The 17221-nt window shown below is 34.1% G+C and overlaps 2 protein-coding genes across 2 annotated transcripts in view; one reads left to right on the top strand and one right to left on the bottom strand.

Moving 5' to 3' along the window:
* LOC149480853 (leech-derived tryptase inhibitor C-like) overlaps nt 1-17221 on the bottom strand; it is a 242428-nt gene that overhangs the window by 78464 nt on the left and 146743 nt on the right. The window lies entirely within an intron of this gene.
* Npc1a (Niemann-Pick type C-1a) overlaps nt 1-17221 on the top strand; it is a 76307-nt gene that overhangs the window by 34817 nt on the left and 24269 nt on the right. Inside the window, exons 3-8 of the mRNA XM_089705789.1 lie at nt 11659-11878; nt 12659-12738; nt 12994-13206; nt 13670-13862; nt 15637-15699; nt 17004-17195. Of these exons, the coding sequence (XP_089561915.1) occupies nt 11659-11878; nt 12659-12738; nt 12994-13206; nt 13670-13862; nt 15637-15699; nt 17004-17195 (961 nt within the window). The remainder of the gene's footprint in view (nt 1-11658; nt 11879-12658; nt 12739-12993; nt 13207-13669; nt 13863-15636; nt 15700-17003; nt 17196-17221) is intronic.

Genomic DNA, 17221 nt, shown 5'->3' with positions numbered 1-17221 from the left:
GTAAGATGAAACAGAGGTCGAGGAGAGTTGAAACATAATGATTCTGGGGAGTAATAGGAGCTGCAAAATAAAAATGATGATTGAATTCAAAGGTTTTAATTAAAACTTATAATTTCAAGTAATCAACGACCTTTATAAGTAATATTTTAATAACATATCAGTCAAGAAGGTCTAATACAAATAATAAACACCTAAACTACTAAAAATTAACATGCGTAACATCAATTATAATCAGTCGAATCAACAAAATGTTTTACATTTTTATAAAACTAAATCTTTTACATAAAATAGTTAATAATCTGTCGTTTTTAAAGTATAACAATCAGTACCTACTATAAACTATATAAGGAACAATAATTTAAAAAATGTCAAAGACAAAGTAGACGATTCGGCTTAGACGATAACATAAATAATTCTGACAGTGAGAGGGAAGATGATGATGATGATGATTATGAAGATGGCTTTTTAAATTTAACAATGTAATTGTTTAACCTTCATTGATATAGTTTTTATTCCATTCTTTTTAATGTATGGTAACTTTAATTTATTTTTCACTTTTATGTTTTTTTTTTCATTTTAACTTTTTAATTTATAAGAACAAGTGTAAATAATATTGTATTCTTGCAATTATTTCCTGTCGCATAATTAAAATACACTAGCTGATGAGCTGCATGCTTCATTACTTTTTTTTATTTATACTCATTTTTTAATACTTAACAATCGAATTAGCGTCTGGCTAATTAATTTTAGATTATATTATGTTTGAAGAACATAATATGAAATTTACAGACATTCTAAAATAATTTGAATTTTTTATAAAAACGAAATTAAAAATTGCGTCTGGCACCTATTTAACAACGAAAAAAACGTCTTGCAATAAAAAAATTATGATTGATGGATCTATCTAAAGGCAAAAGTTTAAAAATTACGCGTTAAAAAATGACTTTAAATTAAGGATAATTTCCTGTGCAGATAAGATGCGCACTACTGAACGCAACCACTCCGGCCAGCCAGACTGCGCGGACTCTAACCGAAATAGCTAGAGGAACAATATATCAAAAAACCAGCTATACTAAAATGACTTCTTTTTCAACGTTAATAGCTCCCGTACCATACAAACATCCGCTTAGATTCTAATAATATTAGGATGATTTGCTAGACCTATTATTATTCAGGTTCAAAAAGAGCATAGACAATCCGCTTTTCCCAACAATCAGTGAAAGGTTTCTAAGGTTCCTATCGCATTATTATGTAGCAACAATTTAATATTCGTAAGAGCATTACGCACGAATGTGCATCACGCCACCACAGTCGTAAAACGATTATCGCATCGATACACTTTTGTTTTATTTACAATTCTGGGTTATATCGCACACGTGTTAAGTGTCATATTGCCGTAACTGCATTTTTCACAGTGACATGTATGTACCCGTAGACTGTACACGTTCTCGAGCCTGCTGCGCTTGCAATATAATTATGAATAGTGCAATTAATTTTTGTTTGAATAGAAAACTTAATGAAAGTTAATTGTTTATTGTGTTAACAAAACGTTCTGTTGTATCACCTTATTACAGTATGATATGACCTACACTGTTTGGTAATTGCATTTTCTCGTAAGACATAAATTCAAAGTAATGCCTGTATTAAATGAATGGAATGTGTGTTTGTAATATGTATATTAATTAAAAGGTCATGTCAAGGTAGTGATTAAAATTTTATATGAGATTCTTTAAGATACTTCTATTGTTTATAAAATACAAATGCAGTATGTAGGAAGTATTGAGTTTTTTCATTTTTGTGATCCAATGATATAGACCTAAGGCTATCAAGGAAAAGAATGCCTACTTCGTCATCATTGTTACACATCCAAGCTTATAGAAATATATTTTTATAGGTCCTAGAATGTTGTTTATTAATTATTGTGTTTGTGTGAGATGAGTATTGTTTTTGTTGGCGCATATGAGTGTGTGTGTTTGTGTAAGTATGTGTATTTGTATTGTCGATGATTCGATATAATAAAATTAGTCATCACAATATTTATCTGCGGCTTTAAAAGAAATGGTCTTCAATAAACATTAATTACTTAATTTTTACAATCGCTTCACGCTATAAAGATATGTTATCACGATTTCGTAATATTAATACACAATTGTTAAAAAAGCGTTAGTGATTAGGCGATAACTTTGGATATCTATTCTATATAATATTATAAAGCTGAAGAGTTTGTTTGTTTGCTTGATTGCGCAAATCTCAGATTCCAGGGTCCGATTAGAAAACTCATTTCACTGTTAGATAGTCCATTTATCATTATCATCACGCTAAGACCAATAGCAATGTGCGGGTAAAAGGGCGGAGTACAGCTTGTAGTAGTTCCTAAAACTTTTGGTGGTATCCAATTTAAAAGTGAAAAATGGATCCCTTTATAAAATAAGCACTTTATTTTGTAGCCATCTGACAGGTTCTTTGTTTCGCAGACAATTTGGGCCAAATTCTAATTAATTCTGCAGACTATAGTCGTATAGTCTTTCAGCTTTCAAGGTGAAAATTAAATAAGTTTTGTGTAAAAAGCAGTTTCTTTTGTAACGTAAATTTATATTCTTCTCCGGTTATTTTTAAACATAACCTGTTGGTTTGATGTTCAGCGCAAAATAATGATAAACGCAAATAAATTAGTATGATCTAGGAAGACTAGAAAATGTTTCTTATTTATCTGTGAAGAAAAGGTAAATGAACGTTAAATATACGTATTGCGTGCTTCAAGGAAAAGGACTATATTTATGACTTATAATTAACTTAGAACACATAGGTTCGCAACGAGTCTACATCTAGACATTTCCTAGTCATACGTAATGAAATATTGCCTGCAGGTTCTAATCTAAAGATTACAGCGAAGCTCTTGAAATCCCCTTAATGAGATTAACCGATCTACATACCTACGACGTTGAGCATATTGGCTTTGGTCGTATGTATTTTAAACTATTATGCAACCGTTGTTTTGATATACTGTAGTTGTTAGTTGACTTCAATGGTTAACTGACTCCAATGAAAGACGGCTTCTATACTATACAAAGTATAGGAGGTATGTATGTAAACAGATTAGGTATCTATTTCTGTACCATTTTTCATCTCAATGATTTCAGTCAGTCTGTAGTGATTGAATGATAAACATCAAAACTTTGATATTTATAATGTTAGAATGGTTATTGGAACTGTCAAAGATTCACGTATGATAATATCTTCATATGTCTGTTCGTTCAAGCATTTCTCCGAAACATTTAATAGGCTGGTTATCAGTTCTATCTAATCTCAATAAGCTTCTAATCCTCGATCTTCAGTAGTTATTGGCAGGATTTGAATGTTTTATTTTTTTGGTTAACTCTTCAATTCCCATGTCCAAGATAATAGCAATTTTGCATTTCTCTTTTACTGAAATAGTTTAGATACATCTGGCGAAGACAAAAACAAAGAAAAAAAAAAATTAATTCTACCCCCCATTTTTTTTATGAGGGTGTCACCTACAGGTGACACTGGGCATTGTTTTAACTTAGGACTCTAAAGGACTAACGAGATTTTTCTTTTTTTGGTAGGAATAAAATATCGATTTTTATTATAATAATATTTATTTATGAACAAGTAGAAAAAAAATACATAACTAATTTTTTGTGGAAGATGTACCAAAACTTTAGAAGTAAAACGATATTGCACTTGGTGCACATTTTTTGGTGTACCTGCATCTTCGCTGTGAGCAATCGACTGCCGAGTGGTCGTCCACAGTTCCAGCACTCCTCACTTCTGTGGGCACTCTCATTTGTGCTGAAACGCTCCAGGCAGAATTATGGTTGCCACATTCCGTTGGAAATTGTAGTAGGTCCAGTTAGTTTCCATCAGCCCTTTGATCAGCCATGCATTTTGGCAAGCTGCTTGTATGCCAAAACCCGTTTTTTATCCACAAATCCAATGTGATCTACTTTTATGATAGGATCCAGTCCGTGTTAGTTGGATACGATGGTAACGATGCTGTTGTCATGCCACTTAGCGGTAATAATTTCATCAGAAGCTTTCTAATATCTTTTTTCTTCGGTATTTCGACTTGTTCTTCCTCGTCATGTACACAATTTTCTCCAGAGACGGAAGTACTATTTTGACAGTATACTTGTGACCAAAGCATGCGACTAAAAAATGAAAAATACTAGCGTCATTTTCGTCTCCACTATCTTCGTCAGTCACCATACCATCATCAGGAGAAAATAAAATAATATCGCCTGGGTCTTCTCCGGCGTGCAACTCCTCGGCAATCTCATCTAACGTCAACCTGTAATACGTAAACAAGCTCTAAAACAATATCACCACATAGCAATAAGAGAAAATATAAACGACAGTCTTTTTATTACTTACAATGAATTCGGAATAATAAAGTTGTTATAATGCCCAGTGTCACCTCCAGGTGACACGGCATATTTTCAGTGCTGTAGTGAAGATTCTATTAGTTATTTTTAGCATAAAATATATTTATATTATAGCTAATACATTCATTTACAATATATAATAAGAAAAAAAAACAATACTTACTGTCCTAGGACATTTTTATATCACTTTATACTTCAAGGAATCACACAAACTCTGACTACTTCAAGTACGCGCGAAACAACTAAACAAATTTGATAAATATCATAAGGTTAGCTTTGCCAGAAAAAAACCATGAATAGTTCAACTAATAAGCTTTGCTACAAACGTGGTAGAATTAAAAAATAAATTTTCATGTGGTAGAAAAAAAATATTAAACTACTGTCACCTACAGGTGACACTGGGAATTGAAGGGTTAAATAAAGGTTATAACTAATAATTATGTGCCTGAGGTATATGCGACATATATAGACTCTTATTGATTTCAAAAATACGCATACACCTGCTATAATAAAATATGTTAGTCTTATCAAACACGTTTTCAAATGATAAGGCCTCCCCCACATTGGGCGTTGGCCGAGCGTACGCGTTTTCTGAGCGTGCTGCCGGCGTCGGCGCGGCGCGGACGTCGCGTCAGCGCGCCGTCTGCGGAGCGCGCGCCCCGCGTTGTCCAGCGCCGCGCGGGCGCTGCGTGAACGCCGCGCAGACGCCGCGCTTACGTCGCGTTCCACGGGCGACGACCCTAGCGGGCGACGACGGGGGCAATGAGTGCGAGGGGCACGGCGCGGGCGGCAGAGTGCTTAGACGCGACGTCGGCGCGGCGCTTGCGCAGCGCTTGCATGGCGTTCGATGACGCGACGCCCGCGCCCCACAGACGGTGCGCTGACGCGACGTCCGCGCCGCGCCGACGCCGGCAGCACGCTCAGAAAACGCGTACGCTCGGCCAACGCCCAATGTGGGGGAGGCCTAAGATGTCGGGCGATGATTCAGCATAACTTTTTCATGAATTGCTTTCTAATAGATGTAGACATATATTTACAGAAAAATATTTCTCGTTATTTTAATATGTTTATATTTAACACTGAATTATTGAAAAATTTGGAAGAATAGAAATGGCATAACGCACATCCATCATTTGGGTATCTGGTTAAAAAATTCTTAGAATAAACAAACACCATGTCTTGTAATACACGAGCATACGGACAAAATTATAAAAGCATATTTAGCATAAAGTAATATTTGTTTTGGAATATAATTTTTTCTATAGATACTAGATAATTCACAATTACTCATATTCCACCACATTCGATAGATAGCGCATATTTTTCGAGTTCGATGATATAATTTTTTCATAGAAATTTCGCTATCTCATCGATTATTATGTACTTACAGATAATATTCAGATATACATAAGGAATCATCATTTTGTAATATTTAAAATTATCTGATCTAGATTTTACTTTAATTCTATCTTGTATCTATAGAACATGGATTGATCACTCGAACAGATAAATTATATTTATATCCTTATATCAAGGATTAATCTGTCTTGATACCAAATTTCACCAAAATACCTTACCTATGACTAATAATATGTATATTATATATATTACTAGAGGTCCGCCCCGGCTTCGCCCGTGGTACATATTTCGCAATAAAAGGTAGCCTATGTCCTTTCTCGGGTATCAAAATATCTCCATACGAAATTTCATGCAAATTGGTTCAGTAGTTAAGGCGTGATTGAGTAACAGACAGACAGACAGAGTTACTTTCGCATTTTTAATATTAGTATGGATGTATAGGTAAATACGTCTGCTTTTCGCTAAAGTTTGTAAGTTTATAAATTCAACTTCGTAACGATATATCCAATTTCTAAAATATTAACATTATTTCTCATATATGTCGAGACAATAATAACCTAATCTTTATTAACAGGAAGTTTTTAAACTTTCCTGTGATCTTGCCATAGATATCTAAATAACAAGACACATAGAAGTGCTATTATGTCATAATTCATATGAAAACCGCTGTCGCCAAAATCAACACATTTAAACCGATAGCAGTACACACAAGTAAACTATGCCTTTTATTGGACAGCTTGATTTTAGTGAAAACTACCTTAAATATTAATATGTATCCTAACGCACGAATTTACGGTTTATTTTAGAATAACATCCCTAAGTATATGAGACGTTTTGTTTCTTTTTGTTCCAATACGAAAAAATTCGGCTTTTCTACAACAGAAGTTGTCAATTTTCAATAGATATAACTTTGAAGTTTGAACATAAACTCATAGAAATAAGGCTGAAATTTGTGTTAAACGTGATAATAAGAATGGTAGACTGTGTCATTCATTGTTATTTCGATTACTATGGTGACACTCGTAATACTTGTAAATCTTCTTATATATAAAAATGAATCACAAAATGTGTTGGTAAGCGCATAACTCGGGAACGGCTGAACCGATTTCGATAATTCTTTTTTTATTATATTCCTTGAAGTACGAGTATGGTTTTTATGTAGAGAAAACGTAAATATGTACCACGGGCGAAGCCGGGGCGGACCGCTAGTCTTATATATAAAAATGAATCGCAAAATGTGTTGGTAATAGGGATGCAACATCGTTCTGAAAAACATCGATATTTTAAATCATCGATGTTTGCATGAAAAACATCGTTATGCAAAAATATCGTTGATATGGGCGATATATCGATATATCGATGTTTTACTTTTTTAATAGGATGCTTCATTAACACTAGCATTAACACGTTTTATTACATTAAAACACATTTTAATACACAAACGTTATTTATTTTAAATAATGTAACAATTCTGAGACAGAGTTAAAGTAAACAAACTTAGACATGATGTTATGACAGCTGCTTCAGCAGCAGAATCATCCTTGTGTAGTTAACATTACTTATATTACATGAAATGTTATATAATATTTATTTCGAATTTAATAGTCTTGCCACAGAGTTAAGGAAAAGAAGCTTAGATAATCTAGACCCTAATAGCCTATTTCTTTGTTGAGTAATGGTTGCTCCAGCTTCCGAGAACAACCGCTCACTTGGGACAGACGTGGCAACGATTGGAAGGTATATCATTGCGACTTTTGTAAGTTTTGGAAAAAGAGATTTCATATCTTCCCAAATTTCAATGGCATCTCTCTTTATTGGTGTTACAGGAGATGACAGGTACATCTAGACCTCGGTTTCGTTGATAGAGCCTGAAAGTGGCATAGTTGTAGTCTGAACAACGATTTCGATGTTTCTGAATGTAGCAAACGATGTATCGACGATATATCGCTCTTCAAAACATCGATGATAACATCGATGTTTATGACCGATACCTCGATGTTTTACAAACCTCGATGTATCGTTTGCATCCCTAGTTGGTAAGCGCATAACTCGCGAACGGCTGAACCGATTTCGATAATTCTTTTTTTATTATATTCCGTGAAGTACGAGGATGGTTTTTATGTAGAGAAAACGTAAATATGTACCACGGGCGAAGCCGGGGCGGACCGCTAGTCTTATATATAAAAATGAATCGCAAAATGTGTTGGTAAGCGCATAACTCGAGAACGGCTGAACCGATTTCGATAATTCTTTTTTTATTATATTCCTTGAAGTACGAGGATGGTTCTTGTGTAGAGAAAACGTAAATATGTACCACGGGCGAAGCCGGGGCGGACTGCTAGTATTCTATAATTTTAAGGAAAAACGGCATTATTTCTAAAAAAGAAATATTTACCGATGAAATATTATTCCTTTATTAGTATAATTACAACTTGTGGAAGAATTTCCGCAATGGGATATGCTGAAACACACCATGTTTATACACATGTACGTCTCCAGAGCAACTGAACAGTGACGAACACGCTGGTGTTGTGAAAGTCACCTGAGTGGCGACAAGGTCACGCGCGCTTACGACTTCTAGTGTCTTGTTATTTAGATTTCTATGGATCTTGCCGAAGTAAAACAAAGCACTTTGGTTAAACCCATCTTATCGATAATGATAACGATTGATTGCAGAGATGAATAACACCATGAATCGTTAATATTTTGTGTCCAAAATTAATGTTAGTCAGAAAATGTATTTAGATTTGTTTGTAAAGTTTTGTGTTATTCATAACGAAAATGGATTCTTTTAAAATGTATTGCAACAAATAAACTTATTTGTGAGGTGTAAAAACTAAAAATATTAAAAGTAGGTATGTAGGAACTTTTATAATATGTATTTGGAACTAGGGCATGCAGAACCGAGTCCGGTTCCAAGTTTTTGAAACCCGGTTCCAAATCGAGCTCAGAACCGGGTAGAACCGGGTTACCCGGTTCTTTTATAATACTTCGGAAAAAATACGAAATTAAACAAAAGTAACTGTAAAAGTACCTGATGGTCCTTTTATTTTACGCGGCTTGTGTCTTATTTTATTAAATTAATAAAGAAACAAAATTTCAATACTTCTCTTTATTTATCAGTCTTATAAAAGTACCTTGTTATCATAATATCACATATAAACTTAAACCTTATTCATTAACTGGAAACTGTAAAGTAAAAAAACGGCCAATTGCGAGTCGGACTCGCGCTCCGAGGGCTCTGAACAAACCTATTTTTTATAATGTTGTAACTTTAAAATTTATGTTTCTAGCAATTTTTCCTTTATCTGTGTTATAAGACGTTACTTTTACCAAATTTAAAGGCTCTGTGTTCATGAAAAGTACCCAGCTGTAGGTTTTGAGTCCCATGCGAATGTCAAAATTTGCGAAAATTTTCAACATTTACGGCTGTATCTTTTGATGCGTTGGTTTGTGAGTTTGACTTATTCACATAAAAGGGACAGAAGACTTGAGTATTCGATATAAATTTCAGCTTGATACCAAAAACAAAAACATGACTGGATCATTATATGAAACAGTAAAATCAACAGCTTTTCAAATTCACGATAAATCTAGAAAAAATATTTCTGTAGGCTAATTTTTGTCATTTTCGAAGCCTAAATATTTTTTTTTTGGTAATACAACCGTAGGAAACTTATAGCATCTAAGGTTAGACAACCAATCAGAGCCACGCTTGAGGCGTGGCACGAAAATTCGCGATGCACGTGAGTCTCACGTTGCCAGATACAATAAATTTGTTAAAATAATGCAGCAAAATATAAATAATACTTTATATTTTAATATTTTGGTCGGAACCGGGAGAACCGGGTTTCATACTATTCATACCCGGTTCTCAAGATCATCAAAAAACCCGGGTTTACCCGGGTTTTTCGGAACCGGGTAAACCCGGGTGCATGCCCTATTTGGAACCATCTTGTTAAAATTTTGGATAATATATGACTCGCTGAAGACAACGAAATATTTTCAAATGGATAAAATACACTTAAAAGCTTGTAAATAATTACTAATAAGTTCGATAAAAAGGTTTTGAATAAGATGTTTTGATGTCGAGTGTAAACACACCTTACCCGGCCCCGAGGAAGGCTCTTTGATGATCTTATAAATAACGTTTTAGTAAAATTTAAATAGTTATGGCTAATGTGGCCTTGTGTGTCTGAACTTAACCATGTAAAAAAGTTTATAATATAATCAATTACAAAGATACATTTAATTAATTAAAAATTCTATACCATGACAGCGTGCTAAAATAAACTTGCATTTGAATACTATTACCATCATAAAAACCAAAATTTATAAGGCTGTATTGATTTGAAATTGACCCGGCACTTAGGGTCACTTAGGGTTATAAAAATAGTTCACGACCTATTCCCATACATATCAACAAAAAAATCTATAAAAATTGGTCTTGACTCTTGAGGTTTCGTAGGCGTTTGGTAATTATAGTGTGACACAATTTGTATATGTATGTACATTATTTGTTATACTTACGCCTGTATAGTACATATACAAAAAATGCGACCTCTTGAAATTGTAACCTCCGAGCGTGAAGATCATTGTCACAACTCACATGATGTCCGTATCACCTTGACTGATGCTGATCACTTAAATTCAATAAAAAGCAATATGTTAGGTACTATAAATTAAGAAGGTAGTTATACTAACTCTACACTACATAGTATAAAACAAAGTCGCTTTCTCTGTCCCTATGTCCCTTTGTATTCTTAAATCTTTAAAACTAAGCAACGGATTTTGATGCGGTTTTTTTAATAGATAGAGTGATTCAAGAGGAAGGTTTTTAGTATATAATTTATTATGTTTTAGACAAAGCGGGCGAAGCCGCGGGCGGAAAGCTAGTTGTTTATGTTTTGCAGAGGTTTCTTATTAATTGGGTTTGTTTATAGCAAAACTTGACTGATTTATTGGAAAGCTGTTGTGTCTGGCTATTTTTTGTTATGATTCACGGTACATGATAATTGAGTTGTAAGGAAAACTATTCACGCGTACTAGGTCGCAGTTAGGTAATAAATAAAAGATTGAATAAGATGCGTAGTATTGCACCAACTCTTCTTGGATAGATAGTAAAGGTTAAATTTCAAAAAATATTTTGCAAATAAATGCGTTTACACTTGTATGTTTAACACTATATTTTAGGATAACAACTGAAGACTTCAAATATTTGTTTGTGGCTATCGATAACTGTGCATACTTTCATAAAAATAATCAGTGAAGCGTAACTTTTACACAACCGTTATTTTATTCTATAATAGCCAACCAAATTGATTTTACGGTTTATTGTTATGGATCTTGAACCAATGGACATAATATACCAGTATACCTGTATCGTTTGTCGTGCCCATAGGTGTTAGGATAATGCTACAAGCACTAAATTAATGTCAGATATGGAATAAATGATGAGATATGAAATAATATGATAGATAAGATATGAAGATGAAAATGTGAGTGCATTTGTGTTTGAGGTTTTTGTTTCAATCGAGATTAGTCACCGTGGCCGAAATTTGTTTTGATCTTTTTTTTTGTAACAAATCTATTGTTATCTCAATTCTCAACTAATATGATAAGGAGGAAAATGTGGATTCGTTTTAAAATGATTATTTGTAATAATGAAAAACCTATAGTTGAAATGTTGTGTACTCCGCAGAGCTTTCGAATATGCAACACAGTAAACTTTAATCATTACTGCCAGGAAAATAGATGCTAATTTCGATGAATGTTTACTACGCCGCAGGGTTATTTCTGTACTTATTTTTATATTCACGACCTTTAAATAGGCGGTTTTGAGTCTAGTTGTCTACAGTACGTCAATGGCTAAATTAACAATTCTTGTCCACAGCCGATCCTAGAGAAGTACTGTCCAGACCTCGCCGCCGGCGGTCTGACCTGCTGCGATGGCGAGCAACTCGCGACCCTCAACAGCAAAATTGTCCTCGCCGAAAACCTAATATCGAGATGCCCGTCCTGCATGAACAACTTCATTAAGCACATATGCAGTTTAACGTGCGCGCCCGATCAGAGCAATTACCTGAAGCCGGCGAAGACAAGCCCGTTTAATGGTGAGTCTTTGAATTGGAGTGGAGTTTTTGGAATGTTTGTGATCTGAGTAAATACTTCACGTTAATGAAAACTACCCCGTTGAATCGTGAGTTTGTGAAGGGAGTTTGAGGATAGTAGAGTTTTCGTTTATATGTGAACAGGGTAATAACTTGAAGCTAGTGAAAACTAGTCCATTTAATGGCGTGTTTGTAGTCGATTTGCGGGTGGTTTTATGCGTTTTTCAGTAGTTTTGAATCTCTAGAGATATTGCTTTTTTGTTAGTATCAATGAGTTTTAGGCACGCAGTCTAGAGATGTGTTTTTTGTCATTCTGAGTTTTAAAAACGTTTTTACAAGTTTGTGTGCGTGCGTGCGTTCATGCGTGCGTGTGTGCTTTTGTGTGTACGCGCGTGCGTGCACGCAAAAGTAGTAAGTGACAAATGGTGCATATTTTCCATAGTTATTGCTATATTTAGCTCTAACTAAATACGTTTTATAATATGTAACATAGTGTATATCTCCTCTCTTTTTTATTTGAACAAAGAAAAGGGCATTAAAAAATATGATATCAATTTATATCTGCAAACTACAAACAGTGAGGCTTCACTATGCAGTTCCGAGAATGATGGATAACTCTGGAAAGCGTAGATAAAACTGACACTATAATAAATTTCCCCGTAAATTGAACATTTATTATAATTTCGTAGCGATGAATTTTCTCAGAAACGCACTTGGTATTTGAGCAGATTAATTGAAATTTTATTTATTATCAAAATAAGAGAAATATCTTTCTTTTTCCAGCAACACACCAGCGTATTGACGAGATTGACTATCATCTCGGCGCTACGTATATGAACAACACTTTCACATCATGTTCAAATGTAAGTAAAACTGATAAAATGTTCAATGCACATAAATTAATAAGCGACATAATTTAAATTAAAATGTACAAAGAAGGGTGCGAAGTTTTCTTAATAATGTGGAAACTTTTTTGTTCTGGAATGAAAAATAAATAAATAATCAATAGTTTCAGAAGTAGTCCCCACCATTCATTTAATAATGTATTCATTATTATTGTAAAACTGTGCATTGTTTCTTTCTGGACCACTTTACTCAATATCTTCCTCATGTTCCAGGTGCAAGTGCCATCATCGAACCAGCTGGCGCTCGACCTGATGTGCGGCGAGTACGGCTCGCAGTTCTGCACACCACAGCGCTGGTTCGATACCATGGGCGACGCAAATTCCGCGTTTGTGCCCTTCCAGATCAACTACATTAGTGGGGACGAGCCTAGCGACGGTCTGACACCGTACAACCCACCCACACGGCCGTGCAATGAAGGCATTAATGTAAGTATAGTAGTAGAGATGATTCGATACCATGGGCGACGCAAGTTCCGCGTTTGTGCCCTTCCAGATCAACTACATTAGTGGGGATGAGCCTAGCGATGGTCTTATTACTCTTACTCTTATTAATAAATAATAAATAAATAAATATTTCCGGACAATTTTCACACACGGCACAATCTGATCCCATACTAAGCTTTCGCTTGTGGTATGGAAACCAGATGGCTGATAAACATACATATATACATTTTTAAATAAATATTTATACAGATAATTTACACCCAGACACAGGGCAAACATCTATGTTCATCACACAAATATTTGCCCCGGGTGGGAATCGAACCCACGACCACTGGCTTGGAAGGCAGGGCCACTACCAACCAAGCCAACCGGTCAGTCAATATTGTAAATTATAATGTAATGTAATGTAATATTTATTATAAAAGAATATTCATGTAACCCTCAGGGCCAGCCCGGCTGCTCATGCCTGGACTGTCTATCCGCATGCCCGGCCCCTCCCCCCTCCCCCGCCCCGCCGCGCCCCTTCAGTATCGCGGGCGCGGACGGGTACGCGGTGTGTATGGCGATAGTGTTCGTTATATTCACTTCGCTCTTCCTCGGGGGAGTGTACTGTTGTAACCAGCAGGAGAATGTTGTTGGTGAGTTGGGTTAATTAAAAAAAAAATTATAGTAAAACAGTATTCTTGAAAGATAAACGTGTGTCTTATACGGCAGTATGTTGGTAGATTTATGAGTATTTAAAAAAAGATACATACGAGTATGTTGGTAGGCTTAAAAAAGACAGAGCAGTGTACAAACTTTTACAAACGTACCAACAGTTTATGAAAGTTTTGTTGATATAAATGAAATATTCTTGGAATATAAAATATAGTACCAGATATCTGAAGCCTATATTAATCGACACTATATTTTGATTACAGTATTTGAATTGCGTTTTAATATATGACGTGATATGCCATATTTATAAAAATTAAATATTCAACACAGTAATTCAAGCTTTAGTTTGATACTAATTTGAATGTAATAATGTCTGGGAGAAGAACCTTTAAAAACACTGTTGTTATGATATCGCTGGCAAAACTTACTTTACAATTTATAGAAGCAAATAGGATTAAATAAAGGTTATGGTGACTAAATATGACTATAAGACAGACACAATATATAAAACATACACAATTTAAAAGTAGAGGTGAAGGCTATAACACATATTACAATTTCAGTAGAATCACACGTTATTGACACTGCTATATGTGTAATATTATTTAGTATACATTTATAAATGCTTATTTATTAATTAATAATATTATTGGAATGCAGATACTAATCAATCGCATGATACGTGTCAGTAAGGGGTTATTCTGCACTAAATATATAATTAAAACATCCTAACTTTGAGCTTAATTTTCAGATTTTTCCGTGGTTTCTGGAATAATTGAAATTTTTTATAAAAATCCATTTTTGACTTTTTCAATTTCCTTATTATATTTGGAATTGTGATAGTAAAAGAGATTACGCTATAAGTACCAGTTATCAATTATTTGTGAATAATGCTGAAGAAAATAAAATGGATTATTATAAGATTATCTAAAAAAAAACAAAATATGTAGGATGTTTTAATTACTCACTATCAGATAACAGATATGATAATTGACTGACTCATTCAAATTGAAAAAAAAAATAATATATCTAAATTAAAATCTTATCTGTTATCTAGTGTAGCTATTAATATTGCAAATCAGTTGGTAAGAATGTTAATTTTAGATTAAATACATTATAAATTTATTTGACACTTAATTGCATATTGCATTAATAGCTTTATTCTAAGTTTAATTTTAATTTATATTTTTAATGGCGAGTCATCCGTGGAATCATTTTGCAAATATTTATTACTAGAGGTCCGCCCCGGCTTCGCCCGTGGTACATATTTCGCAATAAAAGGTAGCCTATGTCCTTTCTCGGGTATCAAAATATCTCCATACCAAATTTCATGCAAATTGGTTCAGCAGTTTAGGCGTGATTGAGTAACAGACAGACAGACAGAGTTACTTTCGCATTTATAATATTAGTATGGATTTTTAAGAATAGAAGGCAACAATCGTCTTCTATTTGTCAAAAAGTGACACAGGGCAAAGCAAATTTGTGCAAGAGTCGCGTATATTGCTATTCCATCACTCTCACAACCAAATATCAATTTTTGTTTAATTACTATAATGACTGGGGATATTTGAATTCAGTTGAATGTATCATTTAAAATACATACTTTACCTGATTCTCGTAAAAAGTATTTCCAAAACTATCCACTTTTGTTGTTAACGAAAACTACTCTCATCTTTTATAAAACGTTATAAAATTCCACGGATGACCGTACGCAATATAACGGGTCACTAACTTGGGTCTGGTTGGGCGGGGCAGAGGCGTGGCGGTCGGTGGACCTCGACGGACCGGAGACGAGCCCGCTACACACGCACAGATCTAGTACGTATTTATACTGGGGTAAGGTGTGTTTTCGCTTGGCACGTGTGTGGATTGTGCTCGTCTGATATAATTTTTTGAAGTTGATTTTATTTAATACGATTTTTGCTTGTGTACGTAAAAACTCAAAGGTCCTGAATCGATTGACCTAAAACTTTTACGTTTCATTAAAAATTTGACAAAATGTTTGGAACATACAAAAACAATCTGGCTAGGTACAGAATACTGATTTGTAAAGAACTTAAATGTACACATCTGAAAATCCATCCTGTATACTAAGCGTGGGTTTCTATAACCTTTCAGTTTAAATTTTAGTTTAAATAATAATTCAGTACAATCGGTAAATCTGTTTATTAATTACATTCGATAACTTATCAATTACAATTATGAATACTGGTTTGTAGAAATAGTTTTTTTTTAAATATAAATTTGTGTGTTTTATTTAGAACATCTTTGGTTCAAGATGTCTTGTGGTGTTGTTTAGTTGATATTATACAGTATTTAGTTTATTTGCATGAAAGCTAACTGCATGAAAATTATTTTGCATGTGTGTGTGTCATATGTATTGTACTTATATGTTTTAATGTATTTATGTCTATGTTATTCTGCTATTTACCTTAATATTTTTAATATATTATTTTTATAGATTTTAATTCTAATTATAACTAGCTACCCAAATCAGCTAGTTGAAATATTTTGTAAATACTGCTCTTAAGTAGAAAAAGAGCATAAGTGTAATATTACAAAAGACGTAGTTTTTGTGCTATATAGAGTAGAAACTAGATTATAGATTCAATCATTATAATTTATAATAAATAACTAAAATTAAATAAATACATCAAGCACTTGTTAGATAGAGGTAGTTGAAATATATGTATTTGTAAATGTAAATGTGTGTTAAAAGTATTTTTGTATACCTACAATGTGCATTGTGGTCAATGAGTGATTTTAGAATTTGAATGAATTTAAATTTGAACTTGAAATAATTGAATTTGTATAATTCGAACATGAATTTCAAACGAATTTGAATTCGAATTTGTATTTGAAATCAAACTTGAATATTCGAATTTGAGTTCGTTAAAGTTGTATTTTAAGGGCCAATTTTTCAATGCTTGGATAAAACTTATCTGTCCAATTAAGTATTGCATATTAAAATGTCACGTAAACTGTCAAATACGGGCGATTAGAAAACGTTTTTCAAATGGTAGTTTTATACATTATTCGACGAATAAGTTTTAACCAAGGATTGAAAAATCAGCCCTAAATCAAATATGAATCAGGAAATAATGGTATAACACCAAAAACAGGCGTAGCATCAGAAACAAATGCCGAAATGTCCGCCGCCGGTGGTGCGGCGTGGCCTCTCGACCGCGCTGAGGGCGCTACAGATGCGAGTTTCTTTGAGAAGCTCGGAGCTAAGACTGAGACCAAGTTGGAAGACTTCTTCCAGTGGTGGGGAACTATCATGGCGTCGAGGCCGTGGCTCGTACTGTTTCTGGGTAAGTGGCTTACTATATACTTGTAT

This window comes from Colias philodice, chromosome 17 (assembly GCF_061535455.1).
Source record: "Colias philodice isolate Cphi_HAF_F1 chromosome 17, ilColPhil1 Martin Lab GWU primary, whole genome shotgun sequence".
Taxonomy (NCBI): Eukaryota; Metazoa; Arthropoda; class Insecta; order Lepidoptera; family Pieridae; genus Colias; species Colias philodice.
The sequence above is the reverse complement of the archived record's forward strand: the minus strand, read 5'-3'. Positions and strand labels throughout refer to the sequence as shown.